The sequence below is a fragment of the Bos grunniens genome, chromosome 25 (genome assembly GCF_055505025.1).
Source record: "Bos grunniens cultivar Pamir isolate PY7600 chromosome 25, Bosgru_T2T1.0, whole genome shotgun sequence".
Lineage (NCBI taxonomy): Eukaryota > Metazoa > Chordata > Mammalia > Artiodactyla > Bovidae > Bos > Bos grunniens.
Genome location: NC_141189.1, coordinates 41,069,393 through 41,091,291, shown reverse-complemented (window position 1 = coordinate 41,091,291; position 21,899 = coordinate 41,069,393). Strand labels below are relative to the sequence as shown.

The window sequence follows — 21,899 nt, the reverse complement described above, 5'->3', positions numbered from 1 at the left end:
TTCCTTCGGTTCCCCACACAACTCCCACCACTAACAGTGGGCCACTGGACCCCCACCCTGAGGCTCATGAGAAGGAGGGTTTGAGAGCAGGGCGGACTCCGATACGAAAATGCATTCCCACCCACACTGGGAATCTCTGCACCGAGAGATGAGCCAGCAGCATCCTTGGCGGCCCTGCCTCGGCTCCCCCGCCAGGGATGCTGCATGGCTTTAGCAGCAAGTGCTCAAACTGTCTGCCGGGTGAAGGCCCGCGGCTCTTAAGGTAGGAAATGTCTGTCCACCCTCCTCGGCTCGGCACAATGGATTCCGCAGAGGTTCTAGTTCCGGGAAGGTTAAGTTTCTCCAAGGGGAGCGGCTTTGGGCAGCTGCCTGCGGGGATGAGGACACGCCCAGAGCTCTCGCCGAGGGGCAGCCTGAGTCAGGGCGGCCTGGCATTGCGGGGAGATGCACCTGCTGGGCCGGCGCCGGAGGCCGGAGGCAGGGCGGGGGCGCGGCGGGCTCGCGGGAGCGGCCGGGTGCCCGGCCCGGGAGGGGGACGGCCGGCGGAACGGAGGGCGTCCCGGGCGGGGAAGTGGCCCCCAAGCCAAGAGCCCTGCGAGCCAGCGCGCGCGAGATGCGGGTCCTGGCTGCACTCACCGACCCTCTGCGCCCGGGCGACGGCGGCCGGCGCTGCCCTCTCGCGGGGTCCCTGCCCTCGGCTCCCGGCTCCGCTCTTGCCTCGCGGCGGCGATCGCTGCTGACAGCTGCTGGGCCGCCGCGGAGGGGAGGGGGCACCTGCGACCGGCGTCGGGCTGAGGACCTCGCCGCTTCGGGTCCTGCAGGGGGCGCGCCGGCCGGCTCGCGCATGCGCAGCAGGCCGCCCCTGCGGGTGTCGGACCCGCCCCGGGGAAGCCCCGCCCCGGCCTGGCCCGGTCCGGCCCGCCCCGGCCCGGCTCAGTTCGCGCCTGCGCAGTGCTCCGCGCCTCCGCGACACGGTCGGCAGGGGGCGCGCGACGCGGGAGCCTGGGTGTGGCGTCCACTCGTGAGGAGAATCGCGTGGTCCACATGCATTTCCAGGCAGCTGAAGTAGTCGTTGCCCGACTTCTGGCTTTCCTGGCCATCTTCCATTTCTTCTCCAGCACGGTCTTTCGTTGAGTTCTGGGCCTCTTCTCCCGACGGTAGAAGGGTGCTTTGCCACCATGGGCCTGGCGAGGACACGGCTAGGCAGACGAGGCCCTGGGGAAGATGGAGGGCTTGGAAATTTCTAGAAAACGGCCGTGGGGTGGGCAGGACGGCCCAGACTCCCCGGGTGTGGCGTCAGTGCCAGGGGCAGTTCAGGGGGTAGCGAGGCCTCGAGGGTCACCTCAGGCAGGAGGGTCGAGAGTCAGAGCCAGGGTCACCTCAGGAGGGTCACAGGTCAGGTTGGAGTCCCCTGAAGCCGAGAGAGTCGTGAGGCTAGGTTAAGGGTCACCTTGGACCGGAGGGTCCCGAGGCCTGGCCGGGGTCACTGGGAGCGTAGGGGCTCGAGGAGGGGACGGCGCGAGGTCAACAGTCGCTGAGGGCTGGCCACTCGGCTCCTGACTGCCCGGGTCGTGAGCGCGGCCAGCGGCGCGTCGATTCCGAGGATCCTCCCGCGGCCCGACGTCCGCCTGCCGCCGGCTGCCTGGCTGCCCTTGGCCGGGCCTCGGGCGGCTCCTGGCAGAGGGCGCTGGGCCGGGACGCCGCTTGCTGACCGGCCCGGCTCCTGCCTACTCCGAGTGCTCCCCTGGGATGAGGACACGACCCTCTGAACCGTAAAGTAATGACCCGTGGCGGGAGCTTACTTCTGCCCCCAGACTCCTAATGGATTAGCGATGGAGTATCGCAGAGCCCTGAGTCTTTACTTTGGAACTTATTTCACTCTCTGAAGTGGTGTTATTTACTTGTTTGCTGTTCTTCTGTCTCTCTCACCAGAAGATGGGCTCCAAGAGGGACGTTGTTTAGTTCACAGCGACATCCTAGGGTTCGGGCACAGAGGAGGCGTTTGATAAATATTGAATGAAAAAGCCCCAAAGACCTGGCTTCAGATCTTGCCCGGATTCCCTAACTAGTGCAGGCCTGGCACTTAAAGTTCGTGAACCTCAACTTCCTATTCCTGCAATTAAAATGATAATACCAACTCAAAGGTATTTAGTATTTCAAAATGAAATGGGAAAAACCATAAGTGCTGATTGCAATGCCCTGGCACCTACAAGCAGAATATAACTAGGGATTTAATCTAGACTGGTCTGTGTAATGAGTATTCCAAAAAAAAATTGAAGGCAATTACTGAATAAGTGGATTATTAATATCACAAACATCTTAAAAATTGTCTCTCCCATCTTGTATACTAGGCCCCTTCCCTCACAATGAAAGTATTGGGAAAAACTCTGTGAACCTGGATGACTGGTCCTTCTCTTCACCCTGCTTCTCTTCATTAATCTTTTTTTATTTCAAGAACCAATCCTTCCCATTTCTAACTTAAGTTGGTTACACCATGAGTTTTTTCAAACCCTTTCTAAACCTGATCACAGTTTTGCCTAACCAAGTCCAGAAACAGAACTGGCTGACTCAGAATTTCCCTTTTATGCTTGGGGCTACAAGAAGAAGAATGATCTTGCGGATCAAGGCAGACAACTGCAGAGTTCTATATCTTTGTTCTTAATCATGTTAGAGTGCCTGCTATTGTAATTATTATCAATTTTCATAGTCATGAACTGGGACGGTGTGAAGGTCACTGGCAAAGGCATATTGTCACATGTAAAGGTTCCAGGCTCTGGACTCCCAGTTTGCAAGCAGCTGCCAACAGTGAACTGGACTCTCTTGACTCACTTCAACTATCACTGAGGGCTTCCCAGGTGGCGCTAGAGGTAAAGAATCCATTTGCTAATGCGGGAGACGCAGACCAGGACTCAATTCCTGGGCTGGGAAGATCCCCCAGAGGAGGAAATATTGGCAACCACTCCGGTATTCTTGCCTGGAAAATTCCAGGTACAGTGGAGCCTGGAGGGCTACAGTCCATGGGGTCACAGAGTTGGACACAACTGAGCCTGCATGTGCATGTGCACATACACACACATCCCCCAGTCACTGAAAAATCCACCAGCCTTCTGCAGAAGGCCCACTACTTAAAAGCAAGGCAAACCTAAATGCGCCATCTAGTCTTCGTCCGTTGGGAGATCCATATAATGGTCATCAAAGTACACAATAGAGCTGAGACCAGAACCCAGGTGTTCAGGTTCTTGAGCTCTTTAATACACTCTGGTATGTGAATTAGTCTCATTCATATACCATGGATATATGCCTAAAAGTTATATGATAAACTTCTTTGGGTTCGCATGGCTCAGACATTTATCAAGATTGATGGAAAATCCTAAAGTGGATAGTGACACTCATAATCAAATCTTGTGGCTTTACAAGCATCAGTAAGCCTAGTCATCATAATAGTTGGCTGACAAATGGTGGGGCTTCCCAGGTGGCTCAGTGGAAAATAATTTGCCTGCAAGTGTAGGAGACAGAGATGCAAATTTGATCCCTGAGTTGGGAAGATCCCTGGAGGAAGAAATGGCAACCCACTCCAGTATTCTTGCCTGGAAAATCCCGTGGACAGAGGAGCCTGGCAGGCTATAGTTCATAGAGTTGCAAAGAGTTGGACAGGACTGAGTGAGCATGCACGCAGGACATATATAGTAACGTGTATATATACTGTATACATTTTTAAAATGAAAGCAGTATTGTAGCTCTATTTCTTTTGAGGGGCACAAATAGTATCTATATATCTGCATATGTTTACATATATGTCTTTTTATACAGTAGTTCAGTTCAATTTAGTTCAGGCCTCCCTGTCCATCACCAACTCCCCAAATCCACCCAAACCAATGTCCGTTGAGTTGGTGATGCCATCCAACCATCTCATCCTCTGTTGTCCCCTTCTCCTCCTGCCCTCAATCTTTCCCAGCATCAGGGTCTTCAAATGAGTCAGCTCTTTGCATCAGGTGGCCAAAGTATTGGAGTTTCAGCTTCAACATCAGTCCTTCCAATGAACATCCAGGACTGATCTCCTTTAGGATAGACTGGTTGGATCTCCTTGCAGACCAAGGGACTCTCAAGAGTCTTCTCCAACACCACAGTTCAAAAGCATCAATTCTTCAGCCCTCAGCTTGCTTTATAGTCCAACTCTCACATCCATACATGACCACTGGAAAAACCATAGTCTTGACTAGATGGACCTTTGTTGACAAAGTAATGTCCTTGTTTTTTAATATGCTGTCTAGGTTGGTCATAACTTTCCTTCCAAGGAGTAAGCGTCTTTTAATTTCATGGCTGCAATCACCATCTGCAATGATCTTGGAGCCCAGAAATATAAAGTCTGACACTGTTTCCACTGATTCCCTATTTGCCATGAAGTGATGGAACCAGATGCCATGATCTTAGTTTTCTGAATGTTGAGCTTTAAGCCAACTTTTTCACTCTCCACTTTCACTTTCATCAAGAGGCTTTTTAGTTCTTCTTCACTTTTTACCATAAGGGTGGTGTCATCTGCATATCTGAGGTTATTGATATTTCTCCTAGCAATCTTGACTCCAGCTTGTGCTTCCTCCAGCCCAGCGTTTCTCCATAGAAGTTAAATAAGCAGGGTTACAATATACAGCCTTGACGTACTTCTTTTCCTATTTGGAACCAGTCTGTTGTTCCATGTCCAGTTCTAACTGTTACTTCCTGACCTGCATATAGGTTTCTCAAGAGGCAGGTCAGGTGGTCTGGTATTCCCGTCTCTTTCAGAATTTTCCAGTTTATTGTGATGCACACAGAGGCTTTGGCATAGTCAATAAAGCAGAAATAGATGTTTTTCTGGAACTCTCTTGCTTTTTCGATGATCCAGTGGATGTTGGCAATTTGATCTCTAGTTCCTCTGCGTTTTCTAAAACCAGCTTGAACATCTGGAAGTTCAAGGTTCACGTATTGCTGAAGCCTGGCTTGGAGAATTTTGAACGTTACTTTACTAGCATATACAGTAGTTACTGATATTCAATGCGGAATTTTAGAATAGGGCTTCTCCAGTTGTTTCCAGAGGACTATGTTATAATTGGGGGATGCCTTCTAGACCAAGGGCTGTACACATAGTCCTTCATTCAGTGATTGAGAGGCATTCATTTGTAGTGGTTAAAACCGGTTATGGGCTCTGGCCACACAGTGTTGAACTGAAGCCCAGATCTTAATGTCTTAACTCTTCTCTGCCTTGATTTCCATGTATAAAATGAGGATGATATAGTACCCACTTCAAAGGATTGTTAGGAGTATTCAATGTATCAAAACATATAAAATACTTTAAAAAGTGCTTTATAGCTCAGTTTCCAATTTTGGGGAGATTATGAGGAAAGCCTTTTATAATCATTTGTGACAGGTTCTTGTGTAAAAAGAAAATTTTTACATTTGAAAATAAATATTTTCATTTTTGGGGGTAAAAACTTAAGAACGGGATTATTGGATTGCATGGAAGTGTGTGTTTAGCTTTATAAAAAAAACCACCAAAGTATTTTCCCAAGTGGCTCTACCAATTTGCGTTGACACTGGCTCTGTGTAAGAGTTCAGTTGTTCTGTGACTTTGCCAGCTCTTAAAATTTTTTAGCCATTTTAGTAGCTTTGTAGTAGTATTTTATTATGGTTTAAATTTGCATTTCCCTCATGACTGATGATGTTGGCGTCTTTTCATGGGCTTGTTTGCCATGCATGCATGCATGCTAAGTTGCTTCAGTCGTGTCCGACTCTGTGCGACCCTATGGACAGCAGCCCACCAGGTTCCTCTGACCGTGGGATTCTCTAGGTAAGAATACTGGAGTGGGTTGCCATTTCCTTCTCCATTGTTTGCCATACATGTATCTTTTCTGGGGTGAAGCATCTTCAGTGTTTTTGCTCATTTTAAAAAATTGGGTTGTTTGTTTTCTTATTATTGAGTTTTGAGAGTTTTATGTATTCTGGATACAGCTCCTTTGTCAGTAAGCAATTTACACACATTCTCTCCCCAGTCTGTGATTTGTCTTTTTATTCTGTTTACAGTCTTTTGCAGAGAAAAAGTTTTTAATTTTGGTGAAGTCCAGTTTATTAGTTTTTCTTTTATGACTTTGGTGTCGTAGCTAAGACTGTTTTCCTTAATCCAAGGTCACAAAGATGTTCTGTTTTTTTCTATTAGGTTTTTTTTTTTTTTTACAAGAATATTTTCCTTTAATAAAGATTTTCTCATCATGTTTAATGGGAAACAATGAAATATCATGGAAACGGTCCAGTAGAGAAACCTTTCCTATTAGGTTTTGAGTTTAGGTTTGTGTTCTATTTGAAATTAATTTCATTTAATGGATTGAAGTATAGATCAAAGTGGGTTTATTTTTTCCTGTATGGATTCCACTTGCTCCACCACTTGTTAAAAAGATTACTCTTTTTTCATTGAACTGGTCCGTTGTAAAAAAAATTGACCTTTTTGTGTAGGTCTATTTCTGGACTCTTCTGTTCCGTTGATCTGTGTGTATATGATATTTTAGCCCAGAATTTGGAAAATTTTCTGTGAAGGGTGAGATAGCAAATTTTTTTGACTTTCCATGCCAAGAGGCAGAGTTGAAAATGTCATATGGCTGCTTGTTACATGAGACAAAGCAAATTTCCATAAAGTTTTTATTAGTGGGATTCAGTATAATAATTGAATGTGGTTTTTTTCAAAACATATATCTACTAGGGGGAAGAATGGAATTCTTTTTTATGGGATAGCATACTGTGTAGCTGTGTTCAAAGACAGTGTCCCCTACCATCAAAATTGACTGTAAATGTTAATCTGTAATGAGATTTGCATATTTCATCATGAACATATGATTTAGAGTGCGTTCATGACTTTGAAAGGCATTGATCAAATTCTATTAAATTCTGTCCTTTTAGCTTGTTCTTACATTCCAGATTAATCACATTCAGTAGAAAGTTAGGTGCAAGCTCCCCTATTGCACAGTTAAATGGATTTTGAAATATGAAGATTTCCTTTGCATTTTTGTTAAGGTCTGAAAAAATGCTTCTGAAATGTAGTTTGACCTTGGAAAATCTACCTGCTGCAAATTTGTCTGGGGATGGAGATTGCACTTCTTGTGTTCTGACAGCATTGAAAGTGCTTAGATCACCTTGCGGTTACTTGTGACAACCAAACAACATTGGTTGTTATCAAAATGGCTGTACCACAGTATAAGTTTCACATAAAAGTACTGTAAAAGCTAATCTTCAAAAGCTAGTGTTCAATAATAGTAGTTGAGGGCAGCTTTTCTAACCATTAAAAGGTGTCAAAACCATTCTTAGTTTACAGGCTGTAGAAAAATGGGTAGTGGGCTGGATTTGGTCCACGGGCCATAGTTTGCCTGCTTGTGCTTCAGCTAATACCGTATTGCCTTTTTAAAAAATAGTTTTTTTTATTCATTCATTTACTTATTTATTTTTGGCTGCACTGGGTCTTCATTGCTGGGTGAGGGCTCTCTAGCTGCACAGAGCGAGGGCTACTCTAGTTGCGGTGCGTGGGGTTCTCACTGCGGTGGCTGCTCCTGTTTGGAGCACAGGCTCTAGGGTATGCAGGCTCAGTAGTTGAGGCACACAGGCTTAGTTGCCCACGGCATGTGGGATCTTCCTCAACCAGGAGTGGAATCCATGTCCCCTGCATTGGCAGGCAGATTCGTAACCACTGGACCACTAGGGAAGGCCCGGCCATTCTAATAGGTGTGTGGTGCTATCTCATTGCTTTTATTTGCAGTTCCCTATGATCAATAATGTTGAGCTTCTTCATGTACTTATTTGTTATCTCATTAATTTTTTTCCTCATTTTTAAGTCTGGTTTTTCATCTTCTTACTGTTTAGTTATATGAGTTCTTTGTATATTTTAGATAACAGTGCTTTATCACATATGTTTTTTGGTAAATGTTTTCTGCCAGCCTGTGGCCTGTAGCCTCTCATTTTCTTGGTCTATATAGTATTTTGTGGTTTAGGAGAGAGTTTGTAATTTTCAAAGATTTGTGGGGCTTTTTGTTTATTTTTCCTGTTCTTAGTGTTTTTATCTTATTAATATTTACTTTCAATGCATTCTGATCTAGAAATATGTTCAATATTATTCAGCATTTTAGAATTCTGACTTTTTTATGGTTATACAACTGTGTTTTCATAAATAGTCCATGGAGGTGTATGAACTCTTTTGACTCACTTATGTTGACCCTGTTTTCATGTGGTGGACATTTTGATCCCAAGGATGATTTGCGTGCACACTTTTAAGGTAGAATTATACCAACAATGATGAATTTTCGTCTTGAATGTATTTGCAACAAGAACTCCACTAAACTAATTTCAGGGAAGGGAACCACATCAATATCTCAGTCCTTTCAGAGTCAGGGGCTATGACTTCTAAAAGTAAACCGAGAACCTGAGAGACCTTATCTGTGGAAAGAGACAGAACTCCATGGCTGCCATCCAGACTCAAGCCCTGTGCTTGAGCAGAGTATCTGGTTTTAATTCCTAGCTTAGGGAGCCAACATAATGTAAATTGACTGGCAAAGACTGATATTTTGATGGACTTTTATTTTTGGAAGTGGGGGAAATGTTTAATAAATAAAACTCTGTAATCTCTCAAACCCTAAGGTAATCTCTAGGCCCTTCTCAAAATCACATCAATAGGAAGTGAGCTACTAAGGTTCTGTGACTGCTCAGAAGGGAAATTGCCTCCTATTTCCTACTTGTGAAGGGCCATGAAGGATCGCAGATTCAACCAGTTTACCCCTTTTCAATATCTGTTAAGTGACTTGGGTGATCATATTCTCATCTTTTAGCACAAATTGCTATGCCCTGGGGAGTCACATGCACACCGGGACCAGAGGAATGCTCGTTGCCCGACAGCCTAACCTTGATCCTGGATGCAGAAACTGCACAAAACCTGGCAGACCTTCTTTTTGGAGAGGGAGCGAGTGTGTTTTATGTTGTATGTAGATGGTTTTTTATATCAGGCAGAGAAGTTTAGAAATTTTGTATGCAGGATGAATTTCTGTTTTCTGGAGAAAACAGAAATTGCCCCTGCCCCCCCGCCCTCCCGATTTCTGCTGATAACAGAAAGCTTCTTTGTCTGTGTATAAGTAGGTGTGTAAGGGGATAAGTGTTCCATATGGTTCAGGAGATGCTGACCGCTTCTCTGCCACTTTTCCCTACCCTCCGTCCATCTGCCACCCTGCTGGGACTCAAGCTAACCCATTAAGAGTCCTCTTGGAAACGACCAGGACAGACTCTCTTCTTTCTGGGGTTTTGATATAAGCCTAGAGCTCCTGGGGGCCATCTCCCTGTAGCCCCATGTATTTAGAGCCCACCTGACAAGAAGAAAGGCAATGCCAAAGAAAGCTCAAACTACCGCACAATTGCACTCATCTCACACGCCAGTAAAGTAATGCTCAAAATTCTCCAAGCGAGGCTTCAGCAATACGTGAACCTTGAACTTCCAGATGTTCAAGCTGATTTTAGAAAACGCAGAGGAACTAGAGATCAAATTGCCAACATCCGCTGATCATGGAAAAAGCAAGAGAGTTCCCGAAAAACATCTATTTCTGCTTTCTTGACTATGCCAAAGCCTTTGACTGTGTGCATCACAATAAACTGTGGAAAATTCTGAAAGAGATGGGAATACCAGACCACCTGACCTGCCTCTTGAGAAACCTGTATGCAGGTCAGGAAGCAACAGTTAGAACTGGACATGGAACAACAGACCAGTTCCAAATAGGAAAAGGAGTACGTCAAGATTGTATATTGTCACCCTGCTTTTTTAACTTATATGCAGAGTACATCATGAGAAACACTGGACTGGAAGAAGCACAAGCTGGAATCAAGATTGCCGGGAGAAATATCAATAACCTCAGATATGCAGATGACACCACCCTTATGGCAGAAAGTGAAGAAGAACTAAAAAGCCTCTTGATGAAAGTGAAAGAGGAGAGTGAAAAAATTGGCTTAAACTTCAACATTCAGAAAACTAAGATCATGGCATCTGGTCCCATCACTTCATGGGAAATAGATGGGGAAACAGTGAAAACAGTGTCAGACTTTACTTTTTGGGGCTCCAAAATCACTGCAGATGGTGATTGCAGCCATAAAATTAAAAGACCCTTACTCCTTGAAAGAAAAGTTACGACCAACCTAGATAGCATATTCAAAAGCAGAGACATTACTTTGACAACAAAGGTCCGTCAAGGCTATGGTTTTCCCAGTGGTCATGTATGGATGTGAGAGCTGGACTGTGAAGAAAGCTGAATACCAAAGAATTGATGCTTTTGAACTGTGGTTTTGGAGAATACTGTTGAGAGTCCCTTGGACTGCAAGGGGATCCAACCAGTCCATCCTAAAGGAGATCAGTCCTGGGTGTTCATTGGAAGGACTGATGCTGAAGCTGAAACTCCCAATACTTTGGCCACCTCATGTGAAGAGTTGACTCATTTGAAAAGACCCTGATGCTGGGAGGGATTGGGGGCAGGAGGAGAAAGGGACGACAGAGGATGAGATGGCTGGATGGCATCACTGACTCGATGGACATGAGTTTGGGTGGACTCCGGGAGTTGGTGATGGACAGGGAGGCCTGGTGTGCTGTGATTCATGGGGTCGCAAAGAGTCAGACACGACTGAGCGACTGAACTGAACTGACAAGAAGACACGAGGAAAGTAGAATGGAGAGAGAAAAAAACTCTGATTATGTTATTTGACTGTTTGGATTCAGCTGTGTTCTCTGGCTTATTCCACTTTGGACTTCCAGTTATGTGAGTAATGAATTCTTTTGGGGGGGGAGTACTTAAGTGAGGTTGAATTGGACTTCTGGTACTTATAAATGAAAAACACAAAGAAAGAAGTGGACGATACTGAGATATTTTTCAGAGACAGAATCATTAGGACTTACTGATGGATTTGATATGAGAGGTGAGAAAAAGAGATTAAGGTTCAAACCTAGATTTTGGCTTAAGCATCTCGTATAAACTTACCGTTTACTGAGCTGGATAGTAGACAAGGCAGAGAGAATAAAATCAAGAGTACCTTTGTGGACACTTCAAGTTTGAGACGCCCTTTAGATTCACTGCCCAGTAAAAGTACTTTTCTTGTGAAAGTTGACCCATTTCTGAGTTATTTGGAATTATTTGAGCACTGATTGCATTTCATCCTCAATTTTTTCCCCAGGGTATTTATGGGTCCGTTGATGTTTGCGTGCTTAAAAATATCTGCCTGTTAACCCAGCTGATTATAAGGTCTTAGAATTGTGCCCTTTGCCTCCATCCTCTAAGGAGACTCCTGCACTGTTTGCTGACAGTCTCTGGGGAGAGGACTGAGGGAGGCTGGATGATTTTCTCCCTTCTGGTCAGTGATGTGAGTTGGTATTTTTGTTTTTTTTTGCCTGGATGCTTGTAGGAATCTTTATCCATAATGTTCAGTGATTCACCAGGATGGTCTCTATTTTTATAGTTCTATCTAGGTTTTTACTGGAACGTGAAGATCTTAAAAAAAATTTTTTTTTTCAAATTCAGCTCTTCCGTCCTTTAAAGCATGTTTTCTCCTAATACAAACGTGTATCTATATATCTATGTATATTTTTGTTCTTTTTTAAAAAATACAGTCTTTTTTATATTCTTTTCCATTATGGTTTATCACAGGATATGGAATATACTTCCTTATGCTATACATTAGGACTTTGCTGTTTATTCATGCTAAATATGATTATTTGCATCTACCAACCACAAACTCCCAGTCCATGCTTTTCCCTCTCCCCTCCTCCTTGGCAGCAAGTCTGTTCTCTATGTCTATGAGTCTGTTTCTCTTTTGTTATGTTTTCTGTTCTAATTATGCCATGGGCTACGAATTGAATTGTGTTCCCCTAAAATTCATGTGTTGAAGCACTCACCCCCAGTGACTCACCTGGAGACAGAGTTTTCAGATAATGGAGGTTAAATGAGGCTGTAGGAGTAGCACCCTACTCTGACAGACTGGTCCTGTGAGAAGAGGGAAGGAGAGGGAGGTCTCTCTCCGTCGTATGAGGGTGCAGCGAGAAGGTGGCCATCTGCGAGCCAAGACCTAAGCCCTCACTGGGGGAATCTGACTGTGCTGGCACCCTGATCTCAGACCGCTAGCCCCCAGAACTGTATGAAAATAAATTTCTGTTGTTCAAGCCATGGAGTCTGTACTGTTTGTTATGGCACCCAAGAACACCAGCACATGATTCTGTGCTCAGGGACATTAATTATCTGCATCTTTCTTACCTTTTATGTCTATAATCTTGTCTCTTTCTTTTGTCTCTCTTCTTTTTCTCATATATTTTCTCACATTTATTATAAATAAGGAAATATATTTTCTCATATGTATCTTGCAGATCCCAGATTTCTGCTAGTACATAGAACTCTCCCTCACCCTTTTAAAGATTGCATATCATTTCATTGTTTAGGTAAACACCGGTTTATGTAACTGTTTATATCCCCTACTGGTGGGCTGTTTACAGTTCTTTGCTGTTATGAACACTGCTGCAGTGAATAACCTGGTACATATGTCATTTCATGTTTGTGCAGGTTGTGTCTGTAGAATAGATTCCTAGAAGTGGGATTGGTGGGTCAAAGGACTAGCAATGTGTTCGTGTAGAAATTCTGAATAGTTGTGTTGCTTATTTTCAGCCCTTTTTTCTTTGTCTCAGCCATCTGTTTCCCCAAATATAGCATAAACGGAGTTTCCTTAATCCCTTCCCTGCTTTGCTGGGACCTCTTTGAATCCTAGAGTCCTCATAATCGGGCATGAGGCTGATAATTCACATTTTGTGTTCTGTTGTGATGCTGTGAGCCTACGGAAGTGACTGAGGCCTTCATCCTGACTCCACTGAGGCCTCGCTTCTCTCTGCTCAGGCCTGCTTCCTTTACTCTCCAAAGCACTGATTTCGAGAGTGCTTTTCAATAAACTTCTTGTGCAAAGATCCCCATCTCAGTGTCAGCTGTGTGGTTTTAAAATGCACTTCCTTGATGACCAGATAGGTTGAACACTTTTACATGCTCACTGGCCATTTGGTATCTCATTTGGAAATCATCTGTTCAGATTTCTTGCCTGTTTTTCTGTTGGGATGTCTGTCTTTTTCTTAGTGACTTGTAGGAACTCTTTAAATATTCTGTATACCAGTCGTTTTGAAAAGATTGAAGGTGGGAAGAGGAGGGGACATCAAAGGATGAGATGGTTGGATGGCATCACCGACTCAATGGACGTGAGTTTGAACAAACTCCGGGAGATGGTGAAGGACAGGGAAGCCTGGCGTGCTGCAGCCCATGGGGTCGCAAAGAGTCGGACATGACTGAGCGGCTGAACAACAACAGCAACAGCAACAACAACAACAACAAGTGCATTATAGATAACATCTTTTGTAGAATAGAAATTCTTAATTTTGATATAATTCCATTTATCATTTTTCTTTGTATTTAGTGGTTTGGAGTCATATTTAAGAAATACTTGCCTACTGTAGGGTCATGACTATGTTCTGCTTTCCCCTAAAAGCTTCATTGTTTTATCTTTCACGTTTTGATCTGTATGTCATCTGAAGTTGCTATTGTGTATATGCTGGAGGCCCAGTTGACTGAGCAGTTTTTTGAACCCTGTGTCCTGTCGTGTCAGCTTTGTTATAAACAAGGGCCTGTATACCTGTGAGGTCTTTCTAGGCTTGTGTTCTGTTTCATTGGTCAGCTTGTTTACCCTTAAGTGCATCTCTGTTGATTCTCACTTTCTACTTGTGCTGTAATGTTTTCCTTCGTACATATTATTTTTCTTCACTAGGCTTTTTTTCTTCACTGGGCTCCATGAAGATGAGCTCCACTACTGATCAGTCTTTTTATGGTATCATTTTGCCCAGAGACAGTGCCTTAAACACATGATTGCTGGTTGTTGTACATGCCCTCCTGCGTGCTCACTCAGTCGTGTCCAACTCTTTGTGACCCTTTTGGACTGTAGCCCACCAGGCTTCTGTGTCCATTGGATTTCTCAGGCAGGAATACTAGAGTGGGTAGCCGTTCCTCCTCCAGGGGATCTTCCCGATCCAGGGTTCGAACCCGTATCTCCTGGGACTCCTGCATTGCAGGCAGATTCTTTACCACTGAGACATGAGGGAATTCCTGTTGTATATTACAAGCATCTAAATAAAAGCTCTTTTATTTTTATAAAATTTTGGCTGTTTCTGGCAGCATACGAAACTTACCAGTCAAGGAATTGAACCTGTGCTGCCTGTATTGGGAGCTTGGAGTCTTAACCACTGGACCATCAGGGAAGTCCAGATGTTCTTTTAAAAGAATATCTGTATTATCACAAATTTTAAAAGATATGAAAACCTCCATCTGCTCTTACTATTTTGCTGTTCCATTCCATTGAACTGGAACTGTGATCAGAGAAAACCATGTATTCTCATTGTCTCTGGCTGTTACTTTTTGTGTTGGGCCAGTAATGAGCCAAAATATGTCCTTTTTTCAGTGGTGAGGGTTTAGGTTGGCAAATTCTAATGGAATTTTTAAAGAATTAAATGCAGAATGTTTGGTAGATGGATATTGTTCCCAGCTCTTCACTCTTTCCTTGAATGAGATTTCACATGCATGCCCTTCACCATGTGATGCTGCAGTGCTCTCACCAGAGGAGTTCGTTTCTTCCCCTGTTGTGCTGACACTGGGCTTGGGATGGGGTTTGCTTTGGCTGGTAGGATGCTTAGCAAGTGTTGTGTGAGCACAGGCTTTCCATGTACCTGTGTGGTTTGTCTTGGCCTCTTGCTACCAGAACAACATGCTACAGTGGGTGACTGGTTGAGGAGACACAGAACAGGCCGGTATTATTTCAGGATGCCGTAACAAAATACCATAGACAGGGGGACTTAAAGAACACAAATTTATTTTCTCACAGTTCTGGGGGCTGGGAGTCTGAGACCAAGGTGTCAGCAGATTTAGTTTCCTCTGAGACCTTTCTCTTCGACTTGCACACGGCTGTCTTCTGGCTGTGTCCTCGCGTGGTCTTTCCTCTGTGCTCTGCATCCCTGACGCCTCGTTGTGTATCCAGACTTCATCCTCTTCTAAGAACACTAGTCGGATTGGATTAGGGCCCACGCTAACAACCTCATTGTAATTGACTCACCTCTTTATTTTTTTATTATTATTATTTTTTGACTCACCTCTTTAAAGGTCCAAACTCCCAAGGCAGTCACATTCTGGGATACTGTGGTTAGGACCTCAACATATGAGTTTGAGGGGACACCATACAGCCCATGACAGACCTGTAGACAGGTCCAGCCAGTCCCAAGAGGCCAGGACAGCCACAAATCTCCAGCAGACCCATAGGCAGGAAGTAAATGATGCCTGTTGCTCTTGGTCACTGAGTTCTGGTGTGGAGTTTGTCATGTAAGGTTATGGCAGCAGTAGCTGACTAAGTAAATGCATCACTTCATTCACTATTATTTTTCATCAAGGGGAGATTCACATAGCACATAATTAGCCATTAAAAATTGTAAAATTCAGTGATACTTCATGTACTAGTCATAATGCTCTTTCTTTAATTTCTTTTTCTTTTTTTGGCCATGTGGTGAGGAAGTGTGGGATCTTAGTTCTCTGATCAGGGACTGAACCCATGCCCCCTGCATTGGGAGCAGAGTCATAACCACTGGACCACTAGGGGAGTCCCCAGTTTCTTTAACTTCTAATGTGCAACATCAGAGGTACTTTAACTGAAGGAAAAATATGCATTTTCTTTCCTCAATGGAAAAATATTTTTCTGAAAAAGAAAACCTCATTGTGGTAGTATCTAAAAGTTAAAGCATATGTTACACTTGGGAAACACAGACTGAAAAGAGAAGGAACTTGGTGCTATCCAGCATTTTAGTCTCCTCACAATTATGTCTGTTCCAACCACATTCCTACAAAAATTGCCAGCCCTTTAATTTATTTATTTATTCATTCAGTATTTGCTGACTGACTACCGCATGCTGGCCCTACTCTTGTGTCTGGGGATTCAGTGGTAAAAAAAAAAAGACAAAAAATTGTTGCCTTCTTGAAGCATGTGAATTCTAGTAGGGAAATCATATTAAATCAGATAAATATCAAGTTAAATAGTTTAAAGGTGCTAAGAAGCAAAATTGACAGGGAAGATTGATACAAAATGTTCAGTGTTTTGAAATTTTATATAGGATGATCAAGAAAGGCTGAGAAAGTGACTTTTAAATAAAGATCTGAAAAAAGTAGAAGAGCTGGCCATGTCAACATGAGAGGGAAGTGTGTGCTGGGCAGAGAAGACAGTAGGGGCAAAGGTGTGGGGTGGACACCTGGCTCCTCTGCTCAAGCCTGTGACGGGAGTGCAGATGGAGGGGCGGTAGAGTAGGGGACGGGTGAGCAATGAGCGAGCTAACAGGCTGCATCCCATGGGATGCTCATTGTCATTAGCAAGGCCAGGCTCTTCCCTGCGGTGAAACAGGAGCCACGGGAGAGTTTTGAGTGAAGGAGTGGATGTGGCCCGACAGGATCGCTCCTGCTGCTGCAGGGAGGATGGGCTGCAGGTTGGCAGGAACAGTGATACCACTGAAGAGGCCCTTGCAGGCATTCAGGCGAGAGATGAGGTGATGTTGGACCAGGGTGCCAAGAGAAGCGGTGGTGAAAAAAGATTGAATTCTGCTCTATTTCAGAAGTAGAGTCAGTAACCCTGTGTAACTGGAAGAATGAACTGACATTGTCTGAGGAGAGGAAGACTGTAAGAATGATCTGTTTTAGGAGAAATATATGAGCAGACTTGTTTGGGCAGGTTGAGTGGAGATGACAAGCAGGCAGTTGAACATTTGGGTCTAGAAGCAACTCAAGGCTGGAAATGTAAATTTAAAAAGTCATCATGTAGATGGATTTAAACCCAAAATAGTGAGTGAGAGCACCTACAGAGTGGTGCTGCTCTGAGTCCACAGGTGGGGCCTGGAACACTTTAATACTCAGAGGGCAGGGAGGGGAGGGGTCAGCACCGCTGGACCGGAAGGAGGAAAAGTGGTCCAGGCGGGGCTCCGAAAGCCTGGGAGCAGAGAGCGTTCCCAGGCCCAAAGAGCCACTCAGGATTTTAATGTTAGTAACATCTCCCCATTTGTCTCCCAGCTAGCGGCGATCACTCCTCTTCAGCTAGAAAAATGGCGATGTTCAGGAACTTAAAACTTCTTCTCTGGAAGAATTTCATTTTAAAGGTGGGTATGGATATCTGTAGGGAGAATGTGAGTCTCCTTCGGAGGAACTGAATGATTTAGTTAAATTGGTTTCTAATCATGGAGTAAAGAAAAAATTAAGAACTTGTAAAGCAGCCCTTTTCTGTAAATGAGCCACATTTCTGTGGTAATTCCGTTAGTTCTAATTACTGAAGATAACCATCATTGCTACTGATTTCTAGCCATTGGTGTTACAGAAAAGATAAAAGCAGATGTTTCTAGCTAATTCTCATTGTTTTTTTTCTTTCCTTTTTCATATGTTGTACAGGGTGGCTGGAAGAAATATAAGCATTCTTTTATATATATATATACACCCACACATACATACACACACACACACATATATAAGTGAAGCATAGTTGATTAAAAGTGTTTTTAATGGAAGAACATTTGCCATGTAGTGACTCAATGCTTGTGTTCTATTTTGGATTAGCATATTTATTAGTGAAGTGTAGTTGATTGAAAGTGTTCTTAATGGAAGAACACATGTAGTGTCTTAATGCTTGTGTTCTATTTTGGATTAACATATGGCTTTTGTTTTTGTTTTAGAAACGAAAGACTCTGGTAACAGTCCTTGAAATCTTGATGCCGTTACTGTTTTGTGCAGTTATAATATATCTTCGTTTTGGTAGTTTGCCAAGAAAGAGACCTCCTGTAGACTACAAAGTAATTGACATCACTTCTCTGCCAGAATTCTTCAATCAATTTCCTCTGAAAAATAAATTTCAATTAGTTTATATCCCTTCCAAAAGTGAAACTTTGAAGAATATCACTGAAATGGTGAAAGACTTCTTTACTGTTGAGTTTGAAGGTTAGCTATAAAGATGGGGGCAGGACAGAGGGGGCATTTTTATAAAGTCTAATCTGAAGTTTTTTCCTGTGAGGTCTTACAGTAGTGGTTCCACATCTGGGCTCTCCAAATTCTAAAGAGTCTGCATGTATCTTTATTATTTTACACAACACACACAAGAGACTTGTATATTTATGTCGCAAGGCTTCAAGGCTAATTAAAATGAGAAGTGTTTGTTCTAACTCACCAAAGTGACACTGGTCATCTCATATATTTAATCAGAAGTTCTGGTTTGCAGTTATAATATGTCTCTGTCTAATAAACAGAAAACACTCAGAGATTCTGAGTTAGCCTTTTACGCGATCTGTTTTCTCCTCTTCTTGTCCCGTTCTCATCCAGTCTCTATGTGGAGCCAAAAAGGTCTTTAAAAGATGGGTGGGATCTGGCCAGTGCCAAGCCTGCGCCCTGCCCTCAGTGGCTCCCGCCGCGCTGAGCCGGGTCGGGCCTTCCCCAGTCTTGCGTGCTTGCCCTCCTCGTGCCCCCTTTCATATCCTGGGCTCTGGGAGCCTTTCCTCCCTCTGACAGAACCCTTTGCCTCCAGCTTTTCCTTCTTATCATTCTGGTTTCAGCTAAAATGGCACTTAGGAATGCAGGTTTTAGGTTTCCCAATTCTGCCTTCTTTTCTCTCACAGAATCCTGTTGATGTGCTCATAGCATCTTGATAGCTGTGTAGTTAAAGCGTTGCCACTCACTGCGCTCCTGTGCATGCCTGCCTTTCCCTGCAGCACTTTGCCTCCGCCACAGGGCAGAGGCATGTGTGTTCCATGCACACACTGTGCCGGGTGCACAGTAGGTGTTCAGGACATACTTACTGAGTGAATGAATGCAGTTAGGTAGATACAATTTTTCAAAATGTGGAATAATTTTTCAAAGTTACTATAATTATATGTTTTTATAAAGTATTCTAATAATACATAAGGCAGAAAGTGAAAAGAAAGGGTTCTACTCCCCCACCTCTTGAGTGCCACTCAATGTGGCAGTTCTTTTAAAGGTCCTCAGTTGTCGAATGTGGGGAAACTATTTCGAAAGTTGTGCTTTATACTTTCTTAGTATTCTAAAATACTATTCTAATTCAGCTACCTTTTATAAATACAAGATTACAAAATTAAAAAAAAAAAAAGAAATCCTCCCTGATGAGGTGATAAGTGTGGTAAAACACAATGATCCACCCATAGGAAATGGGAGGGTGGTGGCTTTCAGGGGCTATCCAGGAGGGGGACAGCGAGCAGCCAGTCCCTGGGGTGACTGAGGATCTGGAAGTCAGCAGGTGAAGCTGACATGGTTGAGTTAGGTGAGGTCGGGCACGTCTGTAGGAGCCACAGCGTGCAGAGCTTCGCTGGCCTTGTCAGAGCATCGGGCTTTCTTCTGCACGCAGAAGGGGTCCATTGCAGGGCTTTGGAGAAGACAGGTTAGACTGCAGTGTCATTTGTTGTACAAAGATTTCTCTGGCTGTCCTCTGGAGTGGTGATTGGAAGGGGCTGGTACTCGCAGACATTCACGAGGGAAAGATGGCTTGCTGACTGCTAGACCCAGAGCTTCCTCGCCTTTGCCCTCAGCGTGCAGGGCTGCACTCATGCGTTTCCTGCCTGGGATTCTCTGCTGCTTGAGTGCTGTGACACTGCAGTCTTCACCTGTTCCCACCTCCCTGCCGTTTCCATGGCTCACTCCTGTCCTCAGACAGCTCTCGCCTTATTACAGAACCATATGTGACACAGAACAGAGTTCAGAGTTAAAGTCCCTTCCCTAATCCCACTCCCCAGAATTCTTTGTTAACTGTTTGGGATGTATTTTTCTGGAATTAAAAAAAAAATTTTTAAGGAACTTAAAATTTACAATAAATACAAAAATTCCTTGCATTGAAAATTGCAAACAATATTAAAGAGATAGGGAATAAAAGTTAAACTCCCCTGTTTATGCCATGGGTTTCCTTAGTGGTTCAGTGGTAAAGAATCTGGCTGTAATGCAGGAGATGTGGGTTCAACCCCTGGGTTGGGAAGATCTCCTGGAGGAGGAAATGGCAACCTACTCCAGTATTCTTGTCTGAGAAATCTCATGAACAGAGGAGCCTGGCAGGCTGCGTTCTGTGGGGTTGCAAAGAGTCGAACACAACTGAGTGACTGAACAACAACTAATACCTTCAGGCCATTCCCCTAAACAAATCCTCCAGCCTAGAAGTAAGGACAAGCAATAGCTTGATGATCTCTTCCAAACCACGATAGACATCTGGGTTTTTCTTCCCTTTCTATCCACCCTTTTGATATACACACAGAGCCTGTTCCTCCCTGGAGGCCTGATTTCTCTCCCACTCTGAGCCCATGATGGCTCCACCCTGGGTGCAGGATGAGTTGTAATCTCTCTCTACTAGTTGGCAGTCCCCTCACTGTAGGAGTTTGTCCAGGGAAGACACATAACTCGGTAAGACTCAAGGAAACAGCAAGATTTTTTCCTGGGGATCTCTGGGAAAGAGATTATTGCTGTTCTGCTTCTGGAAATATGGCACACTAGGTTATATGGACCAACCCAACTATCAAGACAAATAAAATAGGGTAAAAATATATTGATCCAGGGATTAATTACTTAGATGTTAATTTCATAATTGTTCATTAAGAACGTTTGTGTTTTGTATGCCTTCCTGTAAGTATACTATTTTGTACAATTTAACAAAATATGTGTGTATGTATATGTGTGTGTTTAAAAAGGCAATCTAAATAAGGCTAAGGAAACAAAAGAACAACAGCAAATCTTTGTATAGGATAAAAGGCAAATGTACTCATAATCCTATCACCCAGATATAAGTGCTATTTAAAACCTTGTATGGGCTTTCCTGGTGGCTCAGCTGGTAAAGAATCCACCTGCAGTGTGGGAGACCTGGGTTCGATCCCTTGGTTGGTAAGATCCCCTGGAGAAGGGAATGGCTACCAACTCCAGTATTCTGGCCTAGAGAATTCCATGGACTGTATAGTCCATGGGGTCTCAAAGAGTTGGACACGACTGAGTGACTTTCACTTTGATTTTTCAAAGCCTAGTATACACCCTTCTTTCCTTTTTTCTAACAAAATTGGATCGTCTTGTATGAACTCTTAACCTACTTTTTATTTATTGTATTGTTAAAATATTTCCGTACTCTTGGATATTTTTCTAAAAAAAAAAATCCAGGTGAAGGAAAGAACACAGAGAGAGGTCAATGGAATCCCCAAACTGCTTCTTGTGAAACCTGCATCATACAAGAGGGAACTGAGCTCATTCAGGTGGAATGTCTCATAGGAGACCATCTCCCATGGAGCCAGGACCCCAAATGCCTGGACTCCCACTGTAAGCCTGAGCCAGAAGAGAACAAGCCTCTTTCCCACCCTGGAGGGGCTTCGAGAAAACAGCACAGCAGCAGAAGCGCCTGCCCCCAGGGTTTGGAGCCCAGATTCACATCCCCTGGTTGTCAAAAGAAAAGAAGAGAGAACCCCTCAAAGTACAAAGTGAGATGTCGATGGCCAGATGCAAATGTCACCTCCTCTGAAAGAACACGTCATGATTCTGTATCTCAAAGAAGGGCAGCCACAAATGTGTCACAGTCAGTGAGCACATATCAGAAAACGAGAGCAAGGGTGAAGATCAGTGTGAACGACAGACGGCAGAAACAGAACCAGAGATACTTCAGATAATGGAATTATTAGCCTCACATTATGAAATCACTATGTTTACTAGATTTAAAAATATAAAAGACAACCTGAAAATATTTGTAGCTAGTATTCCACTATAAGAGTCGCCTAGCCGATGTGAGGGGGGAGAAGAGCCAAACAGAAC

At 43.9% G+C, this 21,899-nt stretch overlaps 2 protein-coding genes across 4 annotated transcripts in view; one reads left to right on the top strand and one right to left on the bottom strand.

Annotated features, from left to right (window-relative positions):
- The window catches only part of ABCA3 (ATP binding cassette subfamily A member 3), a 41,340-nt gene extending 40,564 nt beyond the window's left edge, over window positions 1-776 (bottom strand). For all 3 annotated transcript variants that reach the window (XM_086376224.1, XM_086376225.1, XM_086376226.1), the window contains exon 1: window positions 637-776. The gene's annotated coding sequence lies outside the window, so the exon portion shown is untranslated. The remainder of the gene's footprint in view (window positions 1-636) is intronic.
- Window positions 777-1,213: 437 nt separating this feature from the next.
- Window positions 1,214-21,899, top strand: part of LOC147345629 (ATP-binding cassette sub-family A member 17-like) — a 107,753-nt gene continuing 87,067 nt past the window's right edge. Inside the window, exons 1-3 of the mRNA XM_086376388.1 lie at window positions 1,214-2,144; window positions 17,148-17,233; window positions 17,801-18,062. Coding sequence (XP_086232514.1) covers window positions 17,180-17,233; window positions 17,801-18,062 — 316 coding nt within the window. The 5' untranslated portion in view covers window positions 1,214-2,144; window positions 17,148-17,179. The remainder of the gene's footprint in view (window positions 2,145-17,147; window positions 17,234-17,800; window positions 18,063-21,899) is intronic.